General features: G+C 48.2%; 1 protein-coding gene across 11 annotated transcripts in view; it reads left to right on the top strand.

Annotated features, from left to right (window-relative positions):
* CNOT1 (CCR4-NOT transcription complex subunit 1) overlaps nt 1-26,788 on the top strand; it is a 1,684,613-nt gene that overhangs the window by 233,363 nt on the left and 1,424,462 nt on the right. For all 11 annotated transcript variants that reach the window (XM_086945302.1, XM_086945307.1, XM_086945301.1 and 8 more), the window contains exon 7: nt 17,414-17,617. In XM_086945302.1, the coding sequence (XP_086801428.1) occupies nt 17,414-17,617 (204 nt within the window). The remainder of the gene's footprint in view (nt 1-17,413; nt 17,618-26,788) is intronic.

The following is a 26,788-nucleotide window of genomic DNA, read 5'->3' on the forward strand; positions in this document are numbered from 1 at the left end:
TCATACGTTTTGACAGATGGATGGTGTCCCGGTCATTATTATGTAGGTGGAATTTAAAATCACCTAAAACAAAGTAGTCTGAGCTTATGACAGTGCTCGATTAAGATATTCACCTTAGTGAGATGCTTCTGTGACCGGGAGGGTGATATAGAAGCATCCCATTTAGTGAATCGTTTTTTGCTCACTCTATTTGAGAGGATATTTTCACAGCCAGCCGTATTTGTACCTGCAGTGAACTTTATATTAATACTGTCTCTGATAATAGCTAATCCACCTCCTCTTTCATTTCCTGTCCTCATGGAGCATTTTATGAGCATTTTATATCCGGCGGGTATAACTTACATCCGGTCTGGGCCAGAAGCATCATGTGCCCATATTTCAGTGATAAAAGCGATGTCAATTTTATATGCTTCAATATGGAGCGCCAGTTCATACTAGTGATCTTGCCTTAATTAAAGAACATTTAAATGACTACATTTTGTGCGAGTAATTTCCTCTCCCGCTATCTTGGTCATATTGTGACTGATCGTAATTTTGGTGAGGGATAACTTCCAGCCAGGGAACGTAAAAAGATTCAGGTCGTGATCCGGTTATAAAAGAGAACGTTGGTGTTGCCTGTGGATCCATAAGCACGAAGTTCGGCATTGGAATAGAATATAGGGGGTACTGTCCTTGGCGTGAAATGGGCAGGGTTTCCGGCCCTTTGTGCGATCAGGACGTAGACTGGCTTGCCTTTGTCGTGCCGGCGGCGCTCCAGCTGCGCGTACGACTTGTCATAACACTTAAATATCAACCCCCCGGAAGTAATGCGTTATTCTCCCCCGGAAGTGCAACTGACGCAGCAATGCTCTTGGAGTGAAACGCCCACCCCCTACGCTCAAACGAGAGCCCCCTCGGCAGACCGGAGAATGAGTCACCATATGTAAATAGGTCTGACATTACCCAGCAGAAGTTAACACTGAAATCCGATCAGGGAAATTAAAAAGTTAAACGCTAAAAAGCGAACCGCAAAAGCACAAGCTAAAAAATTACACGGTCCAGCACATTACTCTTACTCCTGTCGGCTGATTGAGGGACAGTTCGTGTCTGTTGTGGATTGAAGATGAGCTGATTCAAGACTACACAGCCTTGGTATTCTTTGCACTGGCATTTCATTGCACTACCAGTGGGTTTCAGAACCGAGCTTTGGGCACCAACCGTCATTTTTATACAAAGTAATCACTGTTTATCATTGACCAGACCTCCCAGGATTTTTCAGCCTTGAGTGGCAATATTTAGAGGCAAAAAAAAACTACTTTGCGGTTCCGAAGTCCAAAATTTGTGGTGTTAGCAGCAGGCATAAAATCTACTGATACAAAAAATACTGCTCGAAATAATCCAGCAGTAAATTGTAATATACGAACTTTCATACAAATATCAGAAGTACCTTTGATTAACAATAACTATCTTCTGTTCTCTTCAGTGGATTGTATTTTATTGCGTCGTGATTGTACAGTCAGTCACATCGGCATTCTATTTGTGGACACATTTTGCACTATGACCACTTTAAGCGACATACACATGTCAGCAAAGCACTGGCTAACAGCATGGAACCACTAATAAAACTTCTGCCATTCTTGCCTGTGTCTCTTCTGTGTTAAGTGGCTCTAGTTTTTTTTCTGTCAATTTGTGCAAGTCTCAAACCTTTCACAAAATATTTGCTGTCTATAATTATATTCAAAACTAAAGGCGTTGCTGTGCATTATAGGGAACTGCTTCCCAAATAGTGGTTGTGGGACATTAGGGGGATGGTGAAAGAGGGGACTTGGATTTAATTGGGTCAGCGACAGTGCAGGGCCAATAAAGTGGTTCAGTTTTTTAGGTTTCGCCTGGCGTTCACTGCGCAGCAGTGTCGCGCGGGCGAATTTTTTTGTTTTCCAATACTGTGGATTTAACCCGCCTCTCTCTTCCATTGGCTAGCTCCATAAATGGAGGCTAGCCATTGGAAGAGATGTGTCAATCATTGTGGTAGCAGATTCGTGGGCGTTTGTGTTTTTAAGCTCCGCCCCTTTTCTCCGCCATGCAGCGTTGGGCGTTTTTTTTTTCTTCCAAGGTTTGTTTTTGTCATTCCTCCGAAGATGGCGCCCGGGCAGTAGCTTACTTGCGAAGCTCCGCAGTGCCGTTTCGAACCAACGGACGTGGCCGCTGCGCATTGTTGAATATCGGTGCGTTTTAAGCAATCCCATTTCCCCACAAAACTGAACGTGCATAAAATACTCTAAAGCTGGTAAATGCAACTTTTCGCAGTTTGATCCACAACACTCCTGTGAACCTTGTAGCCGTGAAGCGTGTCCTCGGGAATCTAGTGTCTGCTGGTTGTCTGCCCGGTAGCCTGAAGTGCCTGACCCCCGCTGCGGCTGTGCGCGGCTGCCGCCCTCTAGTTATTTTAGAGCATTGTTTTTCGAGAACCAAGAGTCTCTGGCCGTACAGCGGCCCTGTGTGGCCTATACTGTGCGGGAGAAGGGGAGAGTCTGGCAATGGGTCCGGTTCCTTGTGCAGGACACCGCATACATTGATGTCCGGGTCAACCATGGGGCGGTCACATTCCTGGTTATGAGAATGTGAAGGGTGCGTTGGGGTGGGGGCGGGGTGGCTAGAGAATGTTGCTGGGCTGCCAACTTTGTACAGCAGGGGCAGATACAACTTGGCCTGACTCAGCTTCCCTCCCTCGCGAGGAGACCGAGCCACAGATTAACAGGGAGCGCCGAACTACGTGGCATGGCAACCATGCAACATCTTTTATGCAACAATGTGATAAAATATTTTCAAAATAAAAAGGAAGTGTATTTCTCTGGCATGCGGAGCAGAGTACGCCAGATATCGGGGCATTGAGAGGCATTTATGAAGTCGTGGCATTTAAAGGTGAACTTAGAAACATTCCTGCCTCGACCACTACAGCGCCATTACTGAACTAGAGGCAAGGCCGCTGTTATGTGCTACCACATCTGGACTAAGCCCTCACTATACATTATACACGGGGCAACATTATATTGTACGAAACTCAAGGTAAGCACTCAGCCTAAACTCTCAATTCGGAAGTGCTTTCATTCGTGATAATGAAAAAAGGAGGTTCACTGAAATAAAATATTTTGCCAAGATCACACAGTTTGGTCAATTCGGAAGCTGGGAGTGATTCCCTCGCCATTGTGCCATTCAGCCACAGGTGTGCTTCTGTCTCCCAATGCATCATGGTCACTGCTTTTGTGCGTGTGGTTTGAGTGCAGAGCAGCTCTGCTCGTTTTGGGCCTGGAAGTCCAAGAAGAACTCGAGCCTGGACCATGTCTCGCGTCAGGGTCATGCTAAGATCGAGCTTTCAGCACCCCCCCTCCTCACCCCCCTCTCCATCCTACGGAAAGGGCACGAACTCTAAGGGCGTAACGGGTGAGCCGTTCAACTCTCAAACGCATGGGCAGTGCGCACTTCTGCTTGGGATACACCAGGAGACACATTTTCACACCTTTAAACACAATACACCCCAGGGGCTCCAGTCTGCGCGTCATTTTCGAAATTGAGGAGTCTGATCGGTTTTCCAAAGATCACTGTGAAAACAGGGCCAGCTCAGCCAGCCATATTTCCCAGGTCTGTAACTTAAACACCATTAGATTGAGTTATATTAGAGCTGGTACTCATAGCGCTTAGAAGCGACAGACAGAATTGTGATCTGAAGTGCTATATTCAAACTTGTTACTTTGACTCTCTGACTAGTATACTCTTACGTCTTGCTGCTGCATAGGCTGCTTTGCTGTAGTATTCCCCCCCCATGCTGCACAAGCTGTGCTGCTAGTGTATTTTTACCTCTACGTGCACATTCTTTGCTGCTAATCTATTTTAACCTCTAGCTATACTATTTGCGTAGGTAATGTATTTTCCGCTTGCTGCACAGTCCTCGTCGCTAGTTTTATTTTTACCTTTAAGTGAACACTATTCGCTACTAGTGTACCCACTCTACACATTCTGCTTGGCTAGTGTATTTTGTCTTTTTGTACAATCTACGTGGCTAGTGTTTTGCCTCTTTCTGTAAGTCTGCGTAGCTAGTGCATTTTACCTTCTGTTGCCCATTGTGCCCGGCTAGTCTAATTTACCACTACCACACCCGCGCAATCTAGTCTGCCTGGCCAGTGTGTATTTATCATTTGCACTACGGTCTGCCTGATTAGTCTATTTACCTCTTGTAGCCCAATGTGCTCGGCGAGCGTATATTTACCACTACCTGCTTATTCTGCTTGGCTACTGTATTTTTTCTGTATGCTGCACGGTCTACACACCTATTATATTATTAACCTTGCTACAGTCTTCCTGCCAGTGTGTTTTTACCTCCTGCTGCACATTCTGCTTGGCTAATGTATATGTATCATTTGCTGTGCATTCTTCCGGATTAGTGTATATTGCCATTTGCTGCCTATTCCGCCTGGCTAGTGTCATTGTACCCCTTGCTGCACATCCTGCCTGGTTAGTGCATAACTTCCATTTTCTGAACATTCAGCCTGGTTAGTGTATGTTTACCTCCTGCTGCACATTCAGTCTATCTAGTGTACATCTATAATTTGCTGCACATTCTGCCTGGCTAGTGTAATTATACCCCTTGCTGCACAGTCTGTCTCGCTAGTGTATTTTTACTTCCCGCTGCACATTCATCCTGGCTAGTATATTTTTGACATTTGCTGTATACATGGCCTACATATTTTAACGCCCCACTGTATATTCTGACTAGCTGCTGTATATTTGACATTTGCTCCACATTCTGTCTGGCGAGTGTATTTTTGCTTCCCGATGCACATTCGGCCTGGCTAGTGTTTGTGATTTGTTGCAAATTCTGCCTGGCTTGTGTAGTTTTACTTGATGTTGCATTTTTTTACTGGCTAATGGGGAGTATGTAAAAAAAAAACAAAAAAAACATAAAACGCAGCAGCGCCCACACTCCAGGTATGAGCTGGAAACCCACATCCCACAACCCTCACCTGCAGTGTGAGACAGCATTGTGTGTATGAGAGGCAACAGTGTGAGAAACAGCATTGTGTGTAAGAGACAGCAGTGTGTGTGTAAGAGACAGCAGTGTGTGTGTGAGAGACAGCAGTGTGTGTGTGAGAGACAGCAGTGTGTGTGTGAGAGACAGCAGTGTGTGTGTGAGAGACAGCAGTGTGTGTGTGTGAGAGACAGCAGTGTGTGTGTGAGAGACAGCAGTGTGTGTGTGAGAGACAGCAGTGTGTGTGTGAGAGACAGCAGTGTGTGTGAGAGACAGCAGTGTGTGTGTGAGACAGCAGTGTGTGTGAGACAGCAGTGTGTGTGAGACAGCAGTGTGTGTGAGACAGCAGTGTGTGTGAGACAGCAGTGTGTGTGAGACAGCAGTGTGTGAGAGACAGCAGTGTGTGTGAGAGACAGCAGTGTGTGTGAGAGACAGCAGTGTGTGTGCGAGACAGCAGTGTGTGTGCGAGACAGCAGTGTGTGTGCGAGACAGCAGTGTGTGTGCGAGACAGCAGTGTGTGTGAGAGACAGCAGTGTGTGTGAGACAGCAGTGTGTGTGAGACAGCAGTGTGTGTGTGACAGCAGTGTGTGTGTGACAGCAGTGTGTGTGTGTGACAGCAGTGTGTGTGTGTGACAGCAGTGTGTGTGTGTGACAGCAGTGTGTGTGTGTGTGACAGCAGTGTGTGTGTGTGTGACAGCAGTGTGTGTGTGTGTGACAGCAGTGTGTGTGTGTGTGACAGCAGTGTGTGTGTGTGTGACAGCAGTGTGTGTGTGTGTGACAGCAGTGTGTGTGTGTGTGTGACAGCAGTGTGTGTGTGTGTGTGACAGCAGTGTGTGTGTGTGTGTGACAGCAGTGTGTGTGTGTGTGTGACAGCAGTGTGTGTGTGTGTGTGTGACAGCAGTGTGTGTGTGTGTGTGTGACAGCAGTGTGTGTGTGTGTGTGTGACAGCAGTGTGTGTGTGTGTGTGACAGCAGTGTGTGTGTGTGACAGCAGTGTGTGTGTGTGTGACACAGCGACCATCACAAGGTCTGCAAACTTTGTCTCTCGCCTGAACTCTAAGAAAAACATTGCCAGGCCTGTGCCTCTTTTCGATCCAAGAAAATTATCCGTGATCGCCGGCTTGACGACACGTCATGGCGCAACGATCGGCATCGGTGCCAGAAGAGCTCTTCAATGAAGGGCCGACGTCACAGAGGCAGAGGATTCAGAGGAGCCCTATCGTATACGAGGCTGATGACGACAACTCCGATGACCACATCACTCCAGCTGAACATGTGAGTACAACTGCCCCTGACCCTACCCACCCAAAAAGAAAACTCCGGTCAAAACTTCGCCTGAAGTCCTTAGTCGAGACTTAAAGAACACTTCAGAAGCCCCGCTTCCAGGCCCGACTCCGAAGACCAAAAAGCCTTCCGGTGGGTTGGGCCAAGCAAGTAGCACATCAGTGCCCCAAAAGCACCATCGGTACCAAAAGCAGGAACATATCCCGCTGTCTCCAGAAAGGCCTTGGTGCCAAGTACTTCGACACCGAAAAACTAGAAGGCCTCTGAACCGAAGAAATCTCAAACCTTCGGATCCGAAAAAGATTTTGGACTCTATGCTGAAGGACATAAACCCCTTCAAAGGCTCCAGACAAACCTAAACCACGTCCCGAACCGAAAAAAATCAGAGCGAAAAGCACACGCCCCGAGGAGGAGGAACTGTTTCTACCAGATCCCATCGATCCGAAACAGTAAACACTGCATGTGGACCCTAAAACAGGCCATATTATCAGTACCCCCTCAAACAAAAGAAAATTCGACACCCCAAGCTTTCCTGAGGTGAATGTGAAGAAAAGAGTTTGCATCTTCACCATTTAGACCCTCTTTTCCTATTCTTCCACTGAGCCTTCCTCTCCTCCAAAGTCTCCTATACTTCATCCATACTCACCACCACCACAGGATGATAATGACGTCGGGGTGGAAATAATGACCCTTCAATGGTCCTGGTGATGACACTGGCATACCACAGGACACATGGGATGACTACGGTAGTCACCCTGTAGATCCTCCAGACCTTCCTGATCCAGAGGCATACCCAACCAGATAATCTCCCCCAGATGACAACATTGGCTTTAGTCAGCTCATTGATAGGGCTGCCCAATATCATGCCGTGCAAATACATTCAGACCCCACAGAGGAGGACTTCCTGGTAGACACTCTTGCACTGTCACAAAGGACAGTACAAACATTACCCATGCTTAAAGGTGTCATTAAACATGCTCCAGACATCTTCAAAGACCCAGTCAGGACCAGGTTTCTCAATCCCCGGATTGATAAAAAATATAAACCCATCCATAATGATCCACCTACATTAAAGGTCAACTTCCCTTTGATTGCCTGGTAGTGACCAATGCTAGGAAGCGGGCCAACTCTCAAACCTTCAGTGATGCCCCACCTCCAGACAGTCAAAACTGCTAGACGTTTCCAGCTAACGAGTTACCTCCCAAGTAGCTTATCACTGAAGGATAGCTAATGCACAAGCATTACTTGCCAGATCCGATAGGTCTCACTGACTAGCTTGATGTCCTAATGCAACATTTGCCTGAGCAATAAAAGACCAAAGCCAATGATTTGATTCAGGAGGGCAACTTAATAAACGCATCACTTAAATGTGCCCTTGATGCAGCACACAGTGCATCTAGCTCAATTTACACTAGTGTGTTACTGCGAATACATACATGCATGGTTGCGCATTTCTGGCTTCAAACAAGGAGTCCAAACTACTATCCTTAATCAGCCGTTCAATCCGGAACAACTTTTTGGCCTAGCTGTAGACACATTAAAGAAAATGAAGAGACACTGAAAATCTATGGGTGTAGAGTTCTCGTGGCAGTTCGTTGGGACCCGGAGCTTTCCCAGATTTCAGGTAACTGATGGCTGCCCCTACTTCCTCCAGAGATCTCTGCTTCCAACGCTTGAGCATCCTCTTCTCCTAGTCTGGGGACTACAACAACCATTCTTACAAATAAATTGTAACAAGATGGTTCTTCGAACCAATCCAAAATCCCTTCCCAAAGTAATCTCTGCTTTTCATCTTAATCAATCTGTAGAATTACCAGTCTTTTTTCAAAACTCAGATTCCATAGCGGAGAGCTCTTCACACACTAGATATAAAAAGAGCTCTACTTTATTACATTGACGGGTCTAAACCTTTTAGAAATGCAAACCAACTGTTCGTAGCCTTCTCTCCACCGCATCAAAGAAATCCCATTGCTAAAGCTGGAATTGCTAGGTGGATAGTTAAATGCATTCAAATATGCTACCAAAAGGCAAAATTCATATTAACACTTCCCCTAGAGCCCACTCCATGTTAAATAGGGGCATCCTTGGCATTCTTAGGGAACATTCCCCATGAAGACATTTGTAAGGCAGCTACATAGTCTACTCTACACACCTTCACCAAACACTATTGTGTGGATGTTCAGGCAAAGCAACCGGCTTCTGTAGGCCAAGCTATTCTTATGACACTTATCTAAAAGAGATGCATTAGTCATAGATTCCTTACCTTAGAATATCCCCAGGCGTCAGACTGGATCCAGAAAGTTTGTCAGCAGTACCCCTGCACGTCGAAAGGTGGCATTGTGCGGCTCCGCGGCAGTCGCTGGCGTCGTATGCGCCGAGATTGTCATTGTGAGAAGTTAGCCTGGTATATGATGTCCACTAGTTCTAGTGGGCACCTTGCACCAGTCCAATCGACCATTATTGATGGTGGTTGTAAAGTCAACCTTATAGAAAGCTATCCTAGGGGTAACCGAGACGAGCAGTCTTTAGGCGAAGCCTTCAGAGAGCGAATTACCAATTATAATCCCATGAGTACCAAATGAAAGCACACCACACAAGGTATATATTGAATATATATGTATTTATTCTAAACACAACCCCTCTGCACTCTTTATGAGGTCAGAGGTAACAGTACAATACAAGTTGCTTCATTAGCATACGATAAGTTGCACAGTATAGGGGCCTTACAAACCATATACTAAAATAGTGGTATAAGAACCACGTGAGAATTAGAAAGCAGGCCTAGGGCCTGTGTAATCGCTGGGGCTACTTTAAACAACCAAAGGTTAGGATGTAGGAGGCCCACGGGAGCCGCGTGCAGTGACTAAACCCAGCAGTGGGTTACTGTTTACTTTCTATGGGAAACTAACAAGTTGCAAATTTATAATTTAAGGACACTTCTAAATGAACTACGATGGAACCCTTTTGGACTTAGACACTAGGAGGGTCAATACCCTCGAGACTACCAGAGTACTCTTGTTTTCTCACCCACGGAAGCCAGGTGCATAGGTCTCTTTTGGTGTTGGGTTTCGCTGTCGATTTCAATAGAGATCTGCAAAGAAGTGCTGCAGGCGACCAGACAAAGTGTCTGGGTGGATCCAAGGGTGGATCGAAGATCTGTAGAACCTAAAAGCAGAAGGGATAGTCTGGGTCACTTGCCAGAGACCAGGGCGGTGATAGGAAGATGGCACAATATGTCTGGTGATTTCAGGTGAGAAGGTAAAGCTTGCCTCTTCAGCCACGAGGACCAGGAGGCGTCAACGACTACCAGGAGCTGGATTCGAGCTGTCCCACGGAGGATCTAGTTGACTGCGGTGTCTGTATCCAGATTGGACCCAACAAGCCTTGGCAAACGCAACCCACACAGGATGTCGAGATTTGCTTCGGTGCAGACCAGCAAGGTCTGAGGAACTTCTCCTTTGCAGGGAAGTTGGAGCAAGCCTGGAGCAACCAGGAAAGCAAGTTAAATTCAAAGAAAAGTCTTTGGGGGGCTCACTAGCCAACGGGCAAGGAACCGCAAAAACACGTCAAGCTGAAATGCAAAAGCGGGGCCCATGGGACACACTCGTGGAGTGGGGGCCTCTGAGCTTCAGTGCAAATAGTGCTCGAGTCTGGGGCTTCAAGCACCTCAATGCACAACTTCGAGATACCTCGTGAAGTAGGTGCAGCTTGCAAAATGCAGGATGTCCAGAAGTTCCAGTCCCAAGTCTCTTGTGTCCGCCACGGGTCTCAGCTTTGCTGTGAGCGAAGGTCGGGCTCCGAGATGACTGGAAGTCCATGTCCTGTGTCGCAGATTTTTCGGGATCCAGCGGGAGCCTCAAATGCAGACCGGCAAAGTTGCTGTTGGTGTCTGTTTGAACAGGGTGGTCACTCCTTGAACACACAGGAGATATCTTCCGTCTTCCAGTCGAAATGGAATGTCAAAGGTCCAGGATATGTTTCAGAGTTTCGTCCAGGGTAATTAAAAGTCCTAGGGACTGAGTTCCTATACTTATACTAAGTTTAGGGGCTGGACCACCTTTAAGGTCCCTCCTATGGGTGGATCTGGGAAGGGGGTGGTTACACCCCTTTCCCTTTGTCCAGTTTCGTGCCACAGCTGGGGCAGCGTGCCCCAGTCGCCGGTTTGAACTGGGCAATGCATGGAGCACCTTGTGTGCCCCAGGCAGTGTCTGGAAAGCATTCACTGAATGTAGCCCTCCCTGCCCCAATACACTAAAGCCTGTTTGGAGAGGTGCCAGCCCCTCCTTGGACAGGAAACCTATTGTCCAGGCCTCCCCTGCCGGAGTTTCGTCCAGCAGCAGGAGGGCAGACTCGTGTCTGTGGCAGCAGCATCCATCTTGTGATGCTGAGGCTCTGTTTAACTTTAACCGGATAAACCAGTAACTACATGTCTTTTCCCTCTAGAAGGGTGGAATGCTACCCCCGCCGCCAGAACTTGCGGGGTTGGGGGAGAGGGGGTAGTATTCCAAAGTGTTTTGCACCTTACACGACATGTTTTGATAAAGCCAAACCAAAGTTGGCATTAACCGCGAGGATTATAATGCACTGAAGAGTATATGTTATGGCTATATCATAAAACCGCTATAAGGAGATGGTTCCGAAAGCTGCAGAGAGGCTCAGCTCATGCTAGGGCACCGTCTCACATAAAACCAAGCACTCTGCCTCCAGGATTGTTAAGGCCTGCCATAGGAGTGACTTATAGGTGTATATGTGTCTATATGCATATATAGATATAGGTATACTATATCTAAGTAAGGGAAGATTACACCACCTTACCCAGGCTGTGTGAACAGACCTGTGGTGTCAGTTTTGAACGCAAACCAGGCGTGGCTCAATACATGCTGCAACCCCTGGTAGGCCTAGGGTACACCTATGCCCTGGGTATCTAGGGTACTCTGTACAGGGGCTCACAAGGGTGACCCAGTAACCAATCTGGTATGTACCTAAAGTACATGGTATCAATTTAGAGAGAGAACAGCTGGGCTGTGGGCCTGATTAGCAGGTCCACAGCCACACTAAAGTCGAAAAACCAGAGCATCACAGCAAAAAGTGGGAAGCAGATTCTACAGTCATGGAGACTACTTAGGCGCCACCCATGTGCACTGACGTCAGTTTTCTTTTTCCGTGCCACCAAGCGCAGATCCAGTTAGAGCACGTACCATAGTCACTTTTTGACTACAGTTTTGAGTCTTTTGTTTCCTCCTTTTTTGAGTCTTTGACTCCTGGTGCCACGTAGGGATACCTGCGTTTAAATCCTGCAGGGCCTGTTGCCATACGATGTTGGTGGCTGACCCCCATGGTGTCTGTCTCTAGTGTCTGGAGCGCGACCATGACTCCGGTCATGTTCCGACTGTCTGGCTCTGGCTCTGAAGGCCTTAGTGGAGCGGTCCCGTAAGCTGCTGGAGGCCCGGCCGCCGTCTCCGCGCCTTTCGAGGTCCAGGGGTCGATCGAGGGACCGACTGCTGAGCCATCATCTCTCCTTGGGGTTGAATTCTTCACACTCTTAATCGGGTAAGGGATGTCATAAGAAAGTCAAAGAAGAGTTTCCGCTCTCAGATGTCCCCCTGTCAGTCTCTGGATGCAGACGAGGGGGCCTGGGGTCCCACCCTGCAGCTCCTTTGGAGTCTGCGAGTCCCACGGCCTACCCACCTTATCCCTGTATGACGGCGACAACTGCCCAGGGGCAATATTTTCTTGCAGCCATGGACTGCCTTTTCCGGCCTCTGGCTCCTGCCAGTGTGCCTTCGGGCCCCGCAGTCAGAGCTGAGGGCCCTCCATTGCCGCCGGCTCCGGGACCGCAAGGCACTCCGCCGGCGGCCCGGTGCCGCCCGCGGCTCTCGATTTCCAGCGCCGCAGTGGGTTCCGTTCGTTCCACCACCACCCTTGCCCTTTGTTTCTGATAGATACATCTGCCGTGTGGATTCCTCACCTTGTGAATATCCCCCTTGCTCCTGGTTGGGACCCTAATTGGGACACAGCGCTGGACCGGCGCCGTTCCCGGCGACATCCAACAATTTGTATTCCCCTGTCCCTCCCCCAATTCTGCAACCTGTTCCACAGGCACTGAAGGAAGGGGACGACTGGGAGGAGTCTGAAGACCCTCTCGCACGGCTGTGCGGGTCAGAACAGGATTGGACAGAAGAGCTAGAGGATGACGGTGGCATTGTCCTCTCCTCTGACCCTGGTTTTCTTTCTCCTCCTGCTGTGGCGAGGAGGGCGCTACATATACTGTGGTTCTCCGTAGAGCAGCTGAGGCCCTTGGCCTTGATCTGCCTACAGTTACCCTCAAGACCAATCTCCTCACTGAGGTGCTTCAGCTGGCAGCAAGATCTTCTGCCATTCAATGAGGCCCTGACTGAAGTCTTGATGGGCACCTGGTCTAGACCAGCGACGAGGGTCCCTGTTGATAAAAATGTGGCCAGGCGCCATCGGCCGGCCCGGGTGACCCTGCTTTCGTCTCCCCACCCCAGAGAGCCTGGTCATCCAGGTCTCCACTTCCCAAAGCACATTCCCTACCACTCTGCCGGATAAAGAATCCAAGAAGCTGGAACAGTTCGGCAAGAAACTGTTCATCTGCCAGCTTAGGGCTGCGGTCTGTGAGCACCGCATTCCTCTTTGGCCTCTATTTCCACACTGTGCGGGACAGTTACGCAGGAGCTGCCGCAGTGTCTTGAGGAGGTTCGAGCGGTGCTTACCCAAGCTGTTGCTGAGGGTAAAGATGCAGCAAAGTTCGCCATCTGGTGTGGACTGGACACTGCTGACTCACTGGGTAGGGCGATTTTCACAACAGTGGCCCTCCGTCGCCATGCCTGGTTGTGGTCCACTGGTTTTTCACTGGATGTACAAAGTTCGCTTATGGACATGCCCTTTGATGGTACTCGCCTGTTTGGTGATGAGGGAGATAGTGCACTGGAGCGTTTTAAGGACTCCTGGGCTACAGCCAAGTCCTTGGGACTTTACACCATGCACCCGGCCAGATCTGCTTTTCGTTCCTTTCGTGGCCACGGCAGGGGTGCACCTAAACGTTTGTTCAGCCAGAAGCCTGTGGAGAACCAACCTCTGCGCAGACTTGTTTCCTGCCGTGGCAGGACAGGGGGCTAACGTGCGGGTCAGTCCACCTCTCCTGCAGCATCTGCTCCAAAGCCTTACTTGTCTGAGCTTGGGGTACACCCAACGCCGGTGGGCGCCATGATTTGCAATCACCTTCTTCACTTGCGTTCCGTTACCTAGAACCGGTGGGTATGGCAAATCGTCCGAAGGGGCTACTCCCTCCCCTTCGAGTCTGCTCCTCCTGCCATGCCACCTCAGTTCCACTGCATGTCTGGCAACCATTTTGCGTTTATCCAGCAGGAAGTCATGGCCCTCTAGGCGAAGGGGGCCATCAAGCGCGTTCCTGGGCCAGAAGTAGGGAGTGTTTGTTTCCACTACTTTCTGGTCCCCAAGAAGCAAAAAGGGGGCTTGCATCCCATCTTGGACCTCAGGAACGTCAACCGCTTCTGCCGGAAGGAGAAGTTCAGGATGTTGACTCTAGCTCAGGTCTTGGCTGCCATTGACCCTGGAGACTGGATGGTAGCGTTGCCGTGCCACAGCGTTACCTGCGGTTCACGGTAATCCAAGAGCACTTGTTTGCCGTGCTCCTGTTCGGCCTTACCAGTGCTCCTCGAATGTACACGAAAGTGATGGCGTTGGTCGCAGCTCATCTCTGCAGATTATGGTTGTCCGTTTTCCCCTACCTCTGACTGGTTATTGAAGGCGGGTTCTCCCCAGGCAGTCGTCTCCCACCTCCAGACTACGGCCAACCTCCTGCATTTGCTGGGGTACTCCATCAACTTGCCGAAGTCGCACCTAAGTCCCTTTCAGAATCTCCCCTTCATCGGAGAGGTTCTGGATTCGACACAGTTTCGGGTTTATCCTCCCAAGCAGCGAGTCCGGGATTTTCAGGCTATGATTCTGATCTTTCAGCCTCTATCCCGGATTTCAGTCAGGATGACCCTCCGGCTCCTGGGTTCATGGCTAGTGCAACATGCCAGTGGGACCTCTAGTTCCAGTGGGCACAGCGTCACGGCAACCAGTCCGATCACGTCCAGATCTCGTAGGGCACTGCGCAACAATTGCAGTGGTGGCTCACGAATCGCGATTGGGTCAATGGCAGATCCCTCTCCCTTCCCCAACCGGAGCACAGTGGTGACTGATGCGTCCCTCCTGGGATGGGGTGGCCACATGGGCGAGAAGGAGATCAGAGGCCTCTGGTCTCCGGTGGAGTCCCGGCTCCACAGCAGCCTTCTCGAGCTTCGGGCGATCTGACTTGACCTCAAGGCATTCCTTCCCTCTGTCTTATGAAATGTAGTGCAGGTGTTCACGGACAATACCACCGCCATGTGGTTCTGCAACAAACAGGGCAAGGTGGGGTTGTAGACCCTATTTCAAGAGGCTCTGCGTCTCTGGACATGGCTGGAACATCAAGGCATTACCTTGGTGGTTCAACACCTGTCAGGTTATCTGAACGACCGGGAGGACGAACTCAGCCGCCGGTGCATGATGGTTCACGAATGGTGTCTGCACTCTGCCGTTGCGCAAGGTCTCTCTCTGCAGTGGGGAGAGCTTTGTTTACATCTATTCGCCACCGAAGATAACACGCAATGTCATCAGTTCTGCACGTTGGAATTTCCAAGGCGGCACTCGCTACGCTTTTCGTCTCGAGTTGAGCTGCGGTCTTTTACACGCCTTTCTGCCTATACTACTTCTGCCCAGAGTGCTGAAGATTCGGAGCGACCGGGCCCAAGTCATCCTTGTGGCTCCGGATTGGGCATGAATATACTGGTATCCCGAGCTACTCAGTATGGTGATCAATCTCTCGATCTGGCTGCCTCTTTGGGAGGATCTTCTGTCACAACAGCAGGGTATGGTCCTCCACCTGAACCTGTCCAGCCTCCACCTCCATGTGTAGAGATTGAGCGGCAACAGTTGACAGCTTTCGACCTTCCTCCCGAAGTCTGTGATGTCATTCTGGCTGCCAGGCGTCCCTCCACTAAGACGGTATAAGCATGCCGGTGGAACAAATTTGTGGCATGGTGCAAAGCAAAGGCTGTGGATTCCCTTCTGCCCCGCTTTCAGAGTTTCTTCTGTTCCGTCTCTTTGGCCCAGCAGGGCTCTGCTCTGGCCACTATCAAGGGTTATCTCTTGGTCATTTCCGCCTTTGTAAGGCTTCCAGATCAGCTTTCTTTTTTAAGTACCCGGTTAACCACTTCCTGAAGGGTATTACACACACATTTCCTTCCATGCTTTTCATAATACCTCAGTGGGACTTAAATCTTGTCTTGACTTACCTAATGTGCGCTCCCTTCGAGCCACTCCATGACTGTCCTTTACATCTTCTCACTCTAAAGACTGCTTTCCTGGTAGCTACTAGCGCTGCCAGAATGAATGAGCTCCAGGCTCTGTCTTCTAAACCTCCTTTTCTCTCTGGTCATCCGGACAAGGTGGTTTTATGGACTCATCCTTATCTCTTGCCAAAGGTTGTCAAGCCCTTCCAGATCGGGCAGACCATCACTTTTCCTACCCTCTTTCCGCCACTGCATCCTTCCAAAGAGGAAGAGAGGTTACACAGTCTGGACCCAAAACGTTCGCTCTTTTTACCTGAAGTGCACACAACAGTTCCTGGTGGGTAATCAACTTTTTGTTGGCTACGTGGGCGCCAAAAAGGTCGGGCCGTGCACAAACTGGCCATCTCTTGGTGGGCTGTTCTGTGCATCAAAGCATGTTACCCGTTGCTAAGGAGCCTCCTGTGGGGCTGCATGCCCATTCTACCCGAGCAACAGCAGCCATTACCTTGGGACACTGCGTCCCCTTGCAGGACATCTGTCGGGTTGATGTGGGCCTCGCTGCACACGTTTACCAAGCATTTTTGCCTTGACAGTCCGATACGGAGAACCTGCTTCTTTGGCCGTTCTGTTCTCCGTGACTTTCTGGTGTAATCTTGTTCGCAGACCCTCCACCGGGGTTGGTATTGCTGTGGTATCTATTCTAAGATGAGGAATTTATCACTATTGTGTCTTTCAGATGCACAAGTTACTACTGGTGTACTGATATATCTTTAAGACATTAGTTAGTGATAGATTATTTACCGCCCCACCTATCGGCTCCATTCTGCAAACTGATTTGTAGGGTTAAGGTCATCCCTTTCAGGGCCTTAGTTTCATGGCACCAGTGGTCAGTTTCTTGCATAGCTCTGCGTTCCTGGCGCGGAAAGTAGTCTACCGAAATTAGATCAGCGCGCATTGGTGGCACCTAAGTAGTCTCTGTGTTATCTCGGCGCATACGAAGCCCGCAACGGATGCAGAGCTACACGACGCCACCTTCCGACGCGCAGGGGTACTGCTGACAAACTTTCCGGAACCAGTCTGAGGCCTAGGGATATTCTAAGGTAAGGAATCTATCACTAACTAATGTCTCTTACAGATATACCGTTATACAAGTAGTAACTTGTGCTTCAGAACCACTGCAACAGATACAGGTGACCACCGCTAACGGAGACACTGCTGTACAGTCTCTGCAAAAGTATGAAATCTGCAGCTCAAATGCCTCGAACTGAAAATGCTACTTACCAGTATGCATCTGTTCTTGGTATGTAGAGCTGCAGAACATCATATGCCCACCGCCTCCCCGGGACCTGTATCTGTTTCAGTGTTAACTTAGATACATTCACATGGACATCATTTGTTTCCTAAAAACTCAATCATTTCCCGTCATGGCGAAAAACAATCTAAGGATGGAGTCCATGCGCACCATCGTCCAAGGGAGGAGTCACCTACCTTGTGACTATAAAGACTTCTTCCACGACCACAACAAGGTGCAAGCATCCAATTCCAACACCAGATGGCGGTCTTTGCGAAAGTATGATATTCTGCAGTTCTACATACCAAGAACAGATTTATGCTGGTAAGTAGCATTTTCCTTTGCCCTCCCCATCACTTTGTAGATTTATGTTTTCACAATTTTACCTATAGATTTCTTCATAGTATTACTGTGAAGTTGCTATTGAGTTTTATGACGAAAAATCTTGAATGCTTTTTTATTTTTGGGTATGTAGCTGGGCAGTTCATAAAACAGAAGCTTCCAGACCTCTTGCGCTCCTACATCGACGCAGACGTTGGGGGAAATCAAGAAGGTGGCTTTCAAGATATTGCAATAGAGGTCCTACATCTCCTGCTCTCTCATCTCCTTTACGGCCAGAAGGGAGCCTTTGGCGTAGGACTGGAACAGATAGACGCTTTTCTTAAGACTTTGCGCCGTGGTAAGTACTTTATTGCTTCTGAAAATGGACAATAACATGTGTTTTATTAATTTGTATGTATTTTGTTGAATTTCGTTTCCCATGAATTAATCTCTAGCACCACCATCCTTTACCAGCAATCCAATACACTTCATGGGGGCAGATGCGTTATTAGATACCGACCCTTGACTTTTTGGGATTTGCCTTTGACACAGTCTGCCATAGCACCCTTCTACAGCGCCTCAGAAACATCGGAATTCAAGGAAAAGCACTGGAATGGATCACCTCGTTCCTCACCGGAAGAACCCAGAGAGTCCGCCTCCCACCATTCAAGTCAGAGGCCACTGAAGTCATCTGCGGCGTACCCCAAGGGTCCTCACTCAGTCCCACCCTTTTCAACGTATACATGAGCCCCCTCGCGGCCATCGCACGCCAACACAACCTCAACATCATCTCCTATGCGGATGACACTCAACTGATCCTATCACTCACCAATGACCCTAGCACCGCCAAAACTAACCTACACGAAGGAATGAAAGAAGTAGCCGAATGGATGAAACACAGCCTTCTGAAACTGAACTCAGATAAAACAGAAGTCCTTATCTTAGGTTCCTCCCCCTCTGCCTGGGACGACTCTTGGTGGCCAGAAGCCCTTGGAAAAGCACCCATCCCGACGGACCACGCACGGAACCTGGGTGTCCTCCTGGATTCCTCACTTTCGATGAACAGACAAGTCAACGCCGTCTCTTCATCCTGCTTCAACATTCTTCGCATGCTCAAAAAAACATTTCGCTGGATCCCCACCGAAACTAGGAAAACGGTCACCCACGCTCTGGTCACGAGCCGACTGGACTACGGAAACACCCTCTACGCCGGTACTACAGCTAAACTCCAGAAAAAACTCCAACGAATCCAGAACGCTTCAGCCAGGCTCATATTAGACATCCCGCGTAAAGAACATATCTCTGATCACCTGAAAAACCTCCACTGGCTCCCCGTCAATAAGAGGATCACTTTCAGGCTCCTAACCCACGCACACAAAGCTCTCTACGAAATCGGACCCGAATGCCTCAACACACGACTGTCCTTCTACACCCCCTCCCGCCAGCTACGATCATCCAACCAAGCCCTTGCCACTGTACCTCGCATCAACAAAACCACCATGGGAGGTAGATCCTTCTCCTACCTGGCAGCTAAAACCTGGAACTCACTTCCTACTTACCTTCGCCTTACTCAGAACCACCTAGCATTCAGAAAGCAACTTAAAACGTGTATATTTGACAAGTAATTTCCCACCCTTCCTCAAGCGCCTTGAGACCATCTGGGTATGTAGCGCGCTATATATATTTTTTGACTTGACTTTGCAGTATGTCCTAATATAGATACTTAATGCACTACCCTGCCATCTAGTGTTGTGGGGTTTCATTTTTACTCCTAGTTCAAAGTTTCGTGGATTTCAGAAAAATAAACAACTGAATCAGCCAAACTCACAGCTTGTTTGGACTATGAACTAGAAATATTACATCTGTAAATGAAAGCCAGCTTTGATCCGGTTTTGATGCTGAACTTGATTCCTCGACACCTAAAAAATCCTCAACATCTAGTCCAAGTATACAGTGTAGGATATTTCTGCGCTCAAAACAGTTCCTTACTCCTGATAGTCTGAATTAAAGACAAAAGTATTGACCTTGTCACAGGTAGAATTTTAGTGGAATCGTAGTATTTGTCTTGGTCCACAAACACAGCAAAATTAAACTGTTAACTTCAGGTCAGACTGTTATAAAGCATTGGATTGCATTGAGGAGATGCAGTTTCTCTAGCCTTGTGCCACTTCCAAATGAATCCGCATTTGTGTAGCGCAGCACTATCTCCACTACGGCTATCTGGGTGCCGATGCTGCTGTTTCATTTGAAAGCCATATCTTAAGATTCTTTATGAAGTCAACCAGGGAGGGTGCTGTGTTAATGGCCAAGGGGGGCCAGGACTTGGCTGCGATGTAGGAGCGGCCGTGCTGCTGAGCATGCGGTGGAGGGGTGTGTGTGTGTGTGTGTGTGTGTGTGGCGGAGCAACTGGTGTTTTGCAGAGTACTGGTGTTTTGCGGGCAGATGGCAGTTTAGTCGATGGTTGATGTAGGACTGTCTTTAGTTGTCAAGGGCTTTGTATGCATGCGTGTGAATCTTGTACTGGTATCTCTTCTAGATATGGAGAAAGTGTTCTGAGGTTGGGGGTGATGTGGATCAGTTTGGGGAATTTCAGAATGAGTCTGGCTGCAGTGTTTTGTATGGTCTGGTGTTTTCTGAGGTGCTGGGTGGGAATTACGGTGTAGAGGGCGTTGCCATAGTTGAGGCAGCTGGTGACAAGGGCCTGCATGATGGAATTTCTGATGTTGATTTGGATCGATTTGAAGATTCTGCAGAGCATTTCAAGGATGTGGAAGCAGAAGGCTGCGACTGTTTACGTGTTTGTTCATGGTCAGTTGGCTTTTAAAGATGATTGTGAGAAAGTGGCTCTATATATACTGTACCAGAATAAGGTAGTGTGTATAGAGTCCACCAACCCCAGAGGTATAACAGAGTTTAAAGCCAGGTGTGACCTTACTCTCTAAAGTGGTAGCTTGGTCGAGCAGTAAGGCAGTACCAGAGGACAGTGTAAAGCATTTGTTGTACACTGAGTCAGCAAAGGGTTTCTCACACTCAGACTGAACTCCAGGCCAATTGTTTTTATATCAAAGATATTTTATTTCTAGAACCAACAGGCAACCATATATACTGTTCTCAATATGAGAGGTCTCGGGTGAGTTCTTTGCAGAAAGGCAATAAACTTGGTGAACACAATAGGTTCAGGGGTTGCAGTAGGCAACACAATTCTACACACCATTTAGCATTGAGCACAATGTTTTTTTTTGTATACACCGTGGATGACTTTGTGGATTACTTTGGTAACTCCAGGACTGACTGCTAGATTCAGGCCTGGGGTCTAAGCTGTAAACAGTTTAGCAAAAACGTTTTAGGTATTGCAGTGATTTTTCAGGAATAAAAAGCTACTTTAAAAGTTCACACTTAAAAACTTTTCAAAAGAAATCTGGCAATGTTATCCAATGGGAGAAAATTCAGTTTGCAGGTAAAGTACAATCTTATTACTTTTGTAATCCAGTACTGGGCTCCTGGGCCAGCACTGGGGTCTCAACTCAAAACAGGTAAGTAATTACGTTTCAGTATTTCGTCTGATTTTTAAAGAATATTTCTAGTTTTCAAAAGTACACTCCATAGAAAAGCAGACAATGGATTCATATGGAGAAAATACAAGGTTCGAGGCATGTGAGCTGCAGATTACACACTGTGCATAGATGGCCACCTAGTATTGGGCCTGGATGGTTGCAGTTTGTTTTGTTGTAGAAAAGTCTTTGGAAGTCACGGGATAGGTGGTGACTCCTTTGGTTGATACTGCGCATGGGCATCAGCTCCATCACCATATTGTTTTTTCCCCGCCACCGGGCTTGGATGTGTTTCCAGCGCTCCGTGTTGGAACTGATTTCCTTCGGTGCACAATCCTCACCAACTTAGTTCTCTTCCAGGGGATCCTCATCAATAGCCATAAGCACTGAATATTCCCGCCCATGTGCGGGACCCCGGAAACAATATAAAAATATATATGTAAAAACACATATATCTCGCTCCCCATATATGTACATACATATATTTTTCCCACACCAATGCAGCTCCAAACTGAGGCTAAAACAATGTAAACACATGTACTGCAATTAGTAAGGAAACAAAAAACACATTAGGTCAACTTTTTCTTGAACTTTGTGTTATCCAGTATTGGGGTATCTTTCATAGATTCACATGCCTGAATCATTCCCCGTCGTCAAGGCGGGAGTCCCACGGTAAATAAAAAAGCAGTTCCAAAAGCACTTTGTAGTAGTAGGCCCTAGAAAAGGCCTGAGGCCTATATTATAGTAGCCTATCTACATCATTATGCTAAAAGGACCAAAGTCTTTGCTCCAACCAATCAGCTTACTGCACCCTCTAGAACCTTCCCTGCAGAACCAGCTCTCCTCAGATTTTCACCGCACGTCGTGTGGAAGGGAGTCTCCCTGAGTCTTGACTCAGTTTTTTCTTCAGAGCTTCAAGATGTCTGATAAGGCCTTATTTAGACCTTGCAGAACCTGCGAGAAGAGGGTCCATGTGGATGACCAGCATAAGGACTGCATTTATTGCCTTTATCCCAAACATGAGGCAAAAAAACTGTAAGATCTGCCGTACCTTCCATTCTAAGTCCTTAAGGGATAGGGAGACCAGAGTCCTTTTGTGGCTTAAATCCTCTTCCACGGATGATGATGATGATAGAGCTTCTACCTCTAGCAAGAGGGCGAGGTTCCAAGAGGATAAGGCAAGTGAGGGGAGAAAACATGCTAAAACCTCCCACTCCACTTCAGGCTCTTCACAGAGATCCCAACATTCTGTCTCTGGAGCCTCAGCCACCAACGATCCTGCAAAGAAAACTGTGAGTAAGACTTCTACGGTCTCCTCTCCAGTGACTTCTGTCTCTACTTCAACCTCTTCTTCTATGGATATGATATCCACTGCATCTATTACTGCTCCTATTGTGTCTACAAAGATTTGTATTGTGGCAAAAAGAACTCTTGTAGACGACTCGTCGACGAAGACATTATCGTCAACGAAACATTAGTCGTCCAAAAAGAGCCCGTCGACTAAGTAATCGCCGCCGCCGACGACTGTCTCGTCGACAAAGAAAGCATCGACGTCTATCCCGTCGACGACGAGCCCGTTTTCAGTTACTCCGTCGACGACTATCCGGTCGACGACCGTCCCGTACGATGGTGGCTCCATCGACGTCGAATCCATAGACGACTGTCCCGTCGACGTCGAGCCCATCGACGACGGTCCCGTCGACGGCAAAACCATTGACGATGCCTTCGTCGTCTATCTCGTCGACGATAAACCAGTCGACGACGGCATCTTTTCAGCAGGTGGATGCACCTTTGTCACCGGTGCCCTCAAAACTGATGGAATCAGCTTTGCTGAAGCCGATCGCTGGGAATCAGGCTTTTTGTACGCCAATTTCAACAACAAAAAATTTCAACTCGTGTCTTACAAGAGACAACAAGGTTCATATATATCGCCACTTATGCCCTCATCTTCTAGAATCTTATTCCGATGATGAAGAGGATGATTTTGAGGACTATGATAATGAAGGTGCTTTTGGTGTGGTGCGTCACCCATCCAACATCATCAAGTGCCAGGATGATGATGAAGACTAATCCTACGCTGAGCACTACTACCAGGAGGATATCATAGTGCCTCATACATTGGAACATCAGAGACGGCCTAGGGTCTCAGAAGTCACTCAATTACCGCCTACCTTGATACAAGACTTACAGGCTATGCTGGCGGATTATAAGCAACGTTTTCCGCCACAAATGCCTCAACCTAGTACTGCTGTTCCTCCTCCACAACATCCACCGGTTTCTCCAGTCGTGGAAACCCCGCCACCGGTTTTTCCTCCGCAAACTCCGGACACGTCATCGGAAGAGGAAGTAGAAGATGGAGAGTTGCCTAACGTACCTTCATCAGACCCATGGGATGAATAAGTTATCCCCATGCCATCCCCTCCGACTCCACAGCCTTCAGATTCACCGCCTGAAGATGTAGGTGGGTTTCACAACCTGATGCAGAGAGCATCAAACCGATTTAAGCTCCTGGTGACAGTGGAACAAACGGAGTGTTTTCTCCATGATTTTAAAGAGGAAACAAGGAAGGTGTCTAGAGCCATTCCTATCATTGAATATATTTGGAAGGAAGGCATAAAGATAATGAAAAACCCTGCATCTGTGCCTGCTGTGTTGCCAAGAATTGAAAAGAAATATCGTGCTCCGCTCAATAGTCCGGCGTGCCTTATTGGTCATCCACGCCCGGATTCAGTAATCTCTCAGGCAGCACAACAAAGGTCGAAGAACCCAGCTACCCCTATTTCTACTCCACCTGATAAGAGGGGCGACGCTTCGACCTTATTGGGAAAAAGTTTTCCACCATGGCTGCAGCATCCATCAGAGTGACAAATTCTTTGGCGATTATTGGGCGCTATGATCGCCAAATGTGGTCCGAAATGGCTGACTTCATAGAGCTGTTACCAGAGGACAAGAGACAAGAAGCCAGAAAAATTCTAATGGAATGAGAGCGTGCAGCGGAGGAATCCATCGACTGCGCACTAGATATGGCAAACACAAATTTCAGACAGTTAGCAGGGGCAGCTGTCCTGAGACGTCAAGGGTGGTTGAAAGCCACTACCTTTCGTCCAGAAGTTCAATTGAAAGTACTGGACATGGCATATGACGGAGCTTCCCTCTTTGGGAAGCATGTTGATGAGGCTCTCCAAGCGATTAAAACGGATACAGATACTGCAAAGTCGCTAGGGTCATTGCAGTATAAAAGGGGATCGTTCAGAGGAGCAAGAGGACAAGGTTATTCGTCCAGAGGAAGTTATTACCAGCAAGGCAGGCAATATCAGCAGCAATACCGCCAGAATTATCAGTCCTCGTATAGACAATCTGGATCGGCTGGTTTCTCTCGCCAAGGAGGAAGAAGGCGCACAAACAATCAAGGACGAGACAATCACAAACAGTGAGGTCAATTGGGCGCCACCTTTAATCCCCTACCTTCCCGTGGGCACGAAGATATCTGCCTTCCAACAGCAATGGCATCATATAACAGATCGGTGGGTGTTAGACTTGGTCCAGCATGGTCACACCCTAGAGTTCATCACCAAACCTCCAACAACTCCGCCCAGGGGTCCCCCTCCCCCTCGTCTTCACTTATTGTTGAGGAAGTGCAAGCTATGCTTCTCAAGAACGCAAAAGAAAAGGTTCCAAACCATCAGAGAGGGGCAGGTTTCTATTTCCGTTTTTTCCTCATAAAAAAGAAATCCGGGGAATGGCGACCGATCCTAGACCTGCGCAATCTGAACAGATATCTCAAAAAGCAGGGATTTCCAATGGGCACCCTCTCGGACATTCTCAGTTTGCTCAACGAGGGAGAATACATGGCTTCCTTGGACATGGAAGATGCATACTTCAACATCCCAATCCACCCAAAACATCGAAAGTACCTCCGTTTCACTGTTGCTGGCGCCCATTATCAGTTCAAAGTTCTCCCATTTGGCCTCAAGTCGGCCCCAAGGATTTTCACGAAGTGCCTGGCTCCAGGGTATGCTCAGACATGAGTCCCTTGCTCACTTTGCCACTGGATTCAAGCAAGCTGGGCTGAAGACAGCTGGAATGCCAGAAACCGGTCCTCGGAAGCTTGTTTCCGGTCCAGGGAAGACATGGCTTTGCAGTTCGGGGCTGGACTGTTCCCATGAGGCACAGGGTCAGACTGATTTGCATATAGCCATGTCTGAACTGGGGTGGCAGAGTGGGCTAAAGAACGGTGATGGATTAAACCCAGATCTTTTGACTGGGTGTGAGTGTTTGATTGATTCAGATGCTCTGTCCATCACCACCCCCTTTTGTACTGTGCCTGGCTCCTGTGGCAGCAGCTCTTCGGGCAGCAAAAGTACAGGTCTTCCCGTATTTGGACGGCTGGCTAGTCAAAGGTCCATCAGAAGCCAAATTAAAATCCGACATTACAATATGCCGCAATCTCTTCACATCGCTAGGCCTCACAATCAACAAGAGCAAATCTCAATTGAATCCAAAACAAAACCTGTTATTCCTAGGAGCTTGTTTGGACACAGTAGAATGCAAGGCATTCTGGTCTCGAGAGAGACGGCTTCGACTGCAGGCGTTGGCCATAAAGCTGTCAAGAAAAAGGCCACTTTCAGTTTGCCTATTTGCATCACTTCTGGGGATGTGTTCTTCGGCCATCAACCTCATTCCATTGGCGCGTCTAAAGATGCGGCCATTACAGGAGGAGCTACATTGTCAATGGCATCAAGCAACAGGTTCTTTCGAGGACACCATCACAATCGCCAACAGGATGGTGCATGCACTTCAATGGTGGGCTCAGCAATCTGGAACAGGGGCTCTCATTCTTGCAGACTCCTCCGGATTTTATTCTGACGACTGATGCGTCCATGGAGGGCTGGTGCGGTCATCTCCAGGACTTGCAGGTGCAAGGAAAATGGTCTCAACAGCACAAAAAATGCCACATCAACAGTCTGGAGTTGAAAGCCATTTGCCTGTCTCTTCAAGCGTTCCTCCCCAGGATAGCAGGATCCTCGGTCCTGGTCAGAACGGACAACACCACAAGCATGTTTTATATAAACAAGCAAGGGGGAACGAGATCAGCAACGTTATCCAGGGAAGCCCAAGAGTTATGGCAATGGTGAACAGTTCACAACATAACTCTCAAGGTGGAACACGTCGGAGGCCTCTACAGCACCTTGGAAGACAAACTGAGCAGGTCCTTGTCAGATTGCCACGAGTGGGAACTGGACGACAACCAGTTAAACTGTGTGTTTCAGAGATGGGGCAAGCCGAAGTTGGATTTTTTTTGCAACCCAACAGAACAAGAAATGCCGGTACTACGCCAGCAGATACCCTCAACAGGGGTCAAGGGGGAATGCCCTTTCGATGCGATGGTCAGGGACCTATGCATACGCTTTTCCTCCGATCCCTCTGATTCCACGAGTGGTGCGCAAGATGAAGTTGGAGAGTTATCGCCTTCTCTTAATTGCTCCCAAGTGGCCTCGCCAGTATTGGTTTCAGGAACTCATGCTACTTTCTCAGGAACCACTGATCAGACTGTTGGTAACCCCAGCGCTACTGTCACGCAACGAGGGTCAGGTACTTCACCCAGATCCTCAATCGCTGAAATTGCACGCATGGCTCCTAACTTCCTAGAATTCGAACATCTCCAAATTCCTCAGGACTGCGAGGCATTTTAAAGAAAGCAAGAGCCCAGAGTACATTAAAAACTTATCGTCTCTTGGAAGCGTTTCTGCGCATGGTGCATCTCTAGTGCTTTACACCCTATAGAAGCGCCAGCAGAGGAAATATTACCCTATTTATTGCATTTAGCACAATCTGGTCTTTCTTTTTCGTCAATAGAGGTCCACTTAGCGGCCTTATCCAGGTACAGAAAGATGGCTAACACTCAATCACTCTGCTCTTCATCGCTAATCAAACAATTTATGAGGGGTCTGTTCCGGGCTTATCCTCCAGTGAAGCCC

This window comes from Lissotriton vulgaris, chromosome 12, assembly GCF_964263255.1.
Source record: "Lissotriton vulgaris chromosome 12, aLisVul1.2, whole genome shotgun sequence".
NCBI classification, from domain to species: domain Eukaryota; kingdom Metazoa; phylum Chordata; class Amphibia; order Caudata; family Salamandridae; genus Lissotriton; species Lissotriton vulgaris.